Source organism: Hylobates moloch, unplaced genomic scaffold (assembly GCF_009828535.3).
Source record: "Hylobates moloch isolate HMO894 unplaced genomic scaffold, HMol_V3 SCAFFOLD_10, whole genome shotgun sequence".
NCBI lineage: Eukaryota > Metazoa > Chordata > Mammalia > Primates > Hylobatidae > Hylobates > Hylobates moloch.
In genome coordinates, this window is record NW_026652285.1 from 34,980,512 (window position 1) to 34,983,726 (window position 3,215).

Below are 3,215 nucleotides of genomic sequence, written 5' to 3' on the forward strand. Positions count from 1 at the left end.
GCCAATGTGGCAAAACCCCATCTCTACTAAAAATACAAAAATTAGCTGGGTGTGGTGGTGAATGCCTGTGGTTGCAGCTACTAGGGAGGCTGAGGCAGGAGAATTGCTTGAACCTGGGAGGCAGAGTTGCAGTGAGTTGAGATTGTGCCACTGCACTCTAGTCTGGGAGACAGAGTGAGACTGAGTCTCGAAAAAAAAAAAAAAAAGAAAAAGAAAAGAAAAAACAAGACCCAACTATATGTTGCTACAAGAGACTCACTTCACCTTTAAAAGCTACACACAGACTGAAAGTGAAGGGATGACAAAAGATATTCCATGCAAATGGAAAGCAAAGAGCACAGGGGTAGTTATACTAGACAAAATAGGCTTTAAGTCAAAAACTAACAGGACAAAGATGGTTATTATATAATGATAAAGGAGTCAATTCATAAAGGGGATAGAACAGTTGTAAATAATATGCGCCCAACATTGGGTACACTTAAATATATAAGGCAAATATTCACAGATCTAAAGGGAGGAATAGACAGCAATACAATAATAGCAAGAGACTTTAATACTCCACTTTCAACAATGGATAGATCATTCAGACAGGAAAACAGTGAGAAAACATTAGACTTGAACTAAACTTAAGACCAAATGGACTTAACAGACATAAATAGAACATTCCATCCAATAACAACAGAATGCACATCTTCTCAAGCACACATGGAACATTCTCCAGGACAGAGCAAATGGTTGGGCCACAAAGCAAATCTTAATAAATTTGAGAAGATATAGATCATATCAAGTTTCTTTTTGGACCACAATGGTATGTAACTGGAAATCAGTAACGGGAGAAAAACGGGAAAGTTCACAGATACATGGAAATTAAACAACATGCTTCTAAGCAATCAATGGGCAAAAGAAGAAATCAAAGGGGAAAATGAAACATTTTGAGACAGAGAAAAATGGAAACAAAACATACCAAAACTTATGGGATGCAGCAAAAGTAGTTCTAAGAGGGAAATTTATAGCAAGAAAAGCCTGCATTAAAAAAGAAGAGGCCAGGCATGGTGGCTCACACCTGTAATCCTAGCACTTTGGGAGGCCAAGGTGGGTGGATCACTAAAGCCCAAGAGTTTGAGACCAGCCTGGGCAACATAGGGGATCCCTATCTCCACACACACACAAAAATAATAAAACATAAAATTAGCTGGGTGTCGTGGTATGAGCCTGTCATCCTAGTTACTCGGGAGGCTGAGGTGGGAGGATCACTTGACCCTGGGAGGTCAGGGCTGCAGTAAGCCGAGATTGTGTCTCTGCACTCCAGCCTGGGCAGCACAGCGAGAAGCTGTCTCAAAAAAAAAAAAAAAAAAAAAGGGATTTGGACTTGATGGTTCTGTGGTAAACAAAAGAAGTGAGGTGATGAATAGGTTAATTAGCTTGATTTAATCATCCCATATTTGGTGTGTGTGTGTATATATATGTGTGTGTGTGTGTATATATATATATACACACACACACACACACATCACATTGTACCCCATAAATGTTTATGATTTGTCAATCAAAAATAAAGAAAAGCAATGTTGAACATTGAGAGAAAAGTTAGGCATTCAAAATGCAATATTTCTCTGAACTGTAGTTTTCTTATTTGTATAAAACACAACAAAACAAAAAATCATGTTGCATATGCTAAATATATATAATTTTTATTTGTCAGTTATACTTGAATGAAGCTGGGAAGGTGCGGAGCTGGGTTGGCGCTGCCTGGGGAGAAAGAGCCGTGGGGGGATTGGTCTAGGAAGAGGCCTAGGCCCGGCCTGCGGTGGTGGGTCTTGCGGCGCCGGGGCTGCTTCCCACCCTCTCCTCTGCTTCAACTTCGCCCACTTCCCCTTGCCAGCGGGCTAGGCACGGAGGAGAACTGCCGGAGCCACGGAGGATGGCCCGCAGTGCCAAGAAGATGGACGAGATGGTGCAGGAGAAGAACACGGCTGGAGCACTGGGTTTGTTAAGCGAGCTTCAGAATATTCTGGAATTACTGCAGTCCACAGGAACTGGAATGTTACCTAATGTTAGTCTCAAGCAGAGTACAGATGAAGAAGTTACATTTTTAGCAAAGTCTTTCGTCAAATCCTGGAAAAAGTTACCAGATGAGCCATCAACTGAGAAAGACCCCAATGAAAAGCGAATAGAACCTGCAATGACATTGCAGAATAGCAAAAGAAAGTAGCTCCAGCAGCAATGTAAGCAGCAGAAAGAATAAGACAAATGCTTGAGATATTTGTTTCATCTGTTCCTTGGCACAAAGCGCTTCTGATTCTGTGCAGATGAAGTACAGGGAGATGCTTGCTGCAGCTCTTCAAACAGGAGATGACTGCACTGAAATGGGAGCTGATGAGGAAGAATTAGGATCTCGAATTGAGGAAGCTGTAGATCCAGAAAGAGGGAGTACAGGCATGAAGTACAAAAATAGTGTCCAAAGTAAGATATCAAATCTTACAGATGCGAAGAATCCAAATTTAAGGAAAAATGCACCTTGTGGGAATATTCCTCCTGACTTACTTGCTAGAATGACGGCAGAAGAAATGGCTAGCGATGAGCTCAAAGAGACGCACAAAAACTTGACGAAAGAAGCCATCGGAGAGCATCAGATGGTCAAGACAGGTGGAACCCAGCCTGATTCGCTCACATATGGCAAATGTAAAAAGAAGAATTGCACTTCCACACAGGTACAAGCCTGCAGTGCTGGTGAACCAATGACAACATTTGTTGACTGTAATGAACGTGGAAATCAACAGAAGTTCTGTTGAGATGGAAAAATTGGCAAAATATCTGGACCACTAAGAAAACGGATTTTGTAATTAGCTTAAACCTAGGACAAGCAACTAGTTTTCCTGCAAATCAGATTTTTAGAGCAACATATATCCTGTGGGTTAGGCTTTGTTTTTGACTCAGCATCCCTTCCTTAAGTGTCTTGTGTAGTTCCTGATCAGTAGGGAGACTACAGGATAATTGTATGGGATCTGTTTTAAAACGTTTTCTTTCATTTTTATAAATAAGTCAATATTAAACTTTTATAAATTAAACTTCTTGCAATTTATTTTTTTTCTTTCTTAAAGGAAAACATACCTTAACTTTTTTTTTTTTTTTTTTTTTTTTGAGACAGAGTCTCACTCTGTCACCAGGCTGGAGTGCAGTGGCGCAGCTCACTGCAACCTCCACCTCCCAGATTC

At 40.7% G+C, this 3,215-nt stretch overlaps 1 protein-coding gene across 1 annotated transcript; it reads left to right on the forward strand.

Moving 5' to 3' along the window:
• The first annotated feature begins 2,085 nt into the window (after nucleotides 1-2,085).
• On the forward strand, nucleotides 2,086-3,002 carry LOC116475110 (transcription elongation factor A protein 1-like). The gene has a single exon (XM_058445355.1). The coding sequence runs from the start codon at nucleotides 2,310-2,312 to the stop codon at nucleotides 2,790-2,792; it is 483 nt and encodes a 160-aa protein (XP_058301338.1). The 5' UTR covers nucleotides 2,086-2,309; the 3' UTR covers nucleotides 2,793-3,002.
• The last annotated feature ends 213 nt before the right edge of the window (nucleotides 3,003-3,215 follow it).

Bases quoted from the DNA above. Each gene is read 5' to 3' on its own strand.
- LOC116475110 (XM_058445355.1), top strand. From the start codon at position 2,310: ATGAAGTACAGGGAGATGCTTGCTGCAGCTCTTCAAACAGGAGATGAC.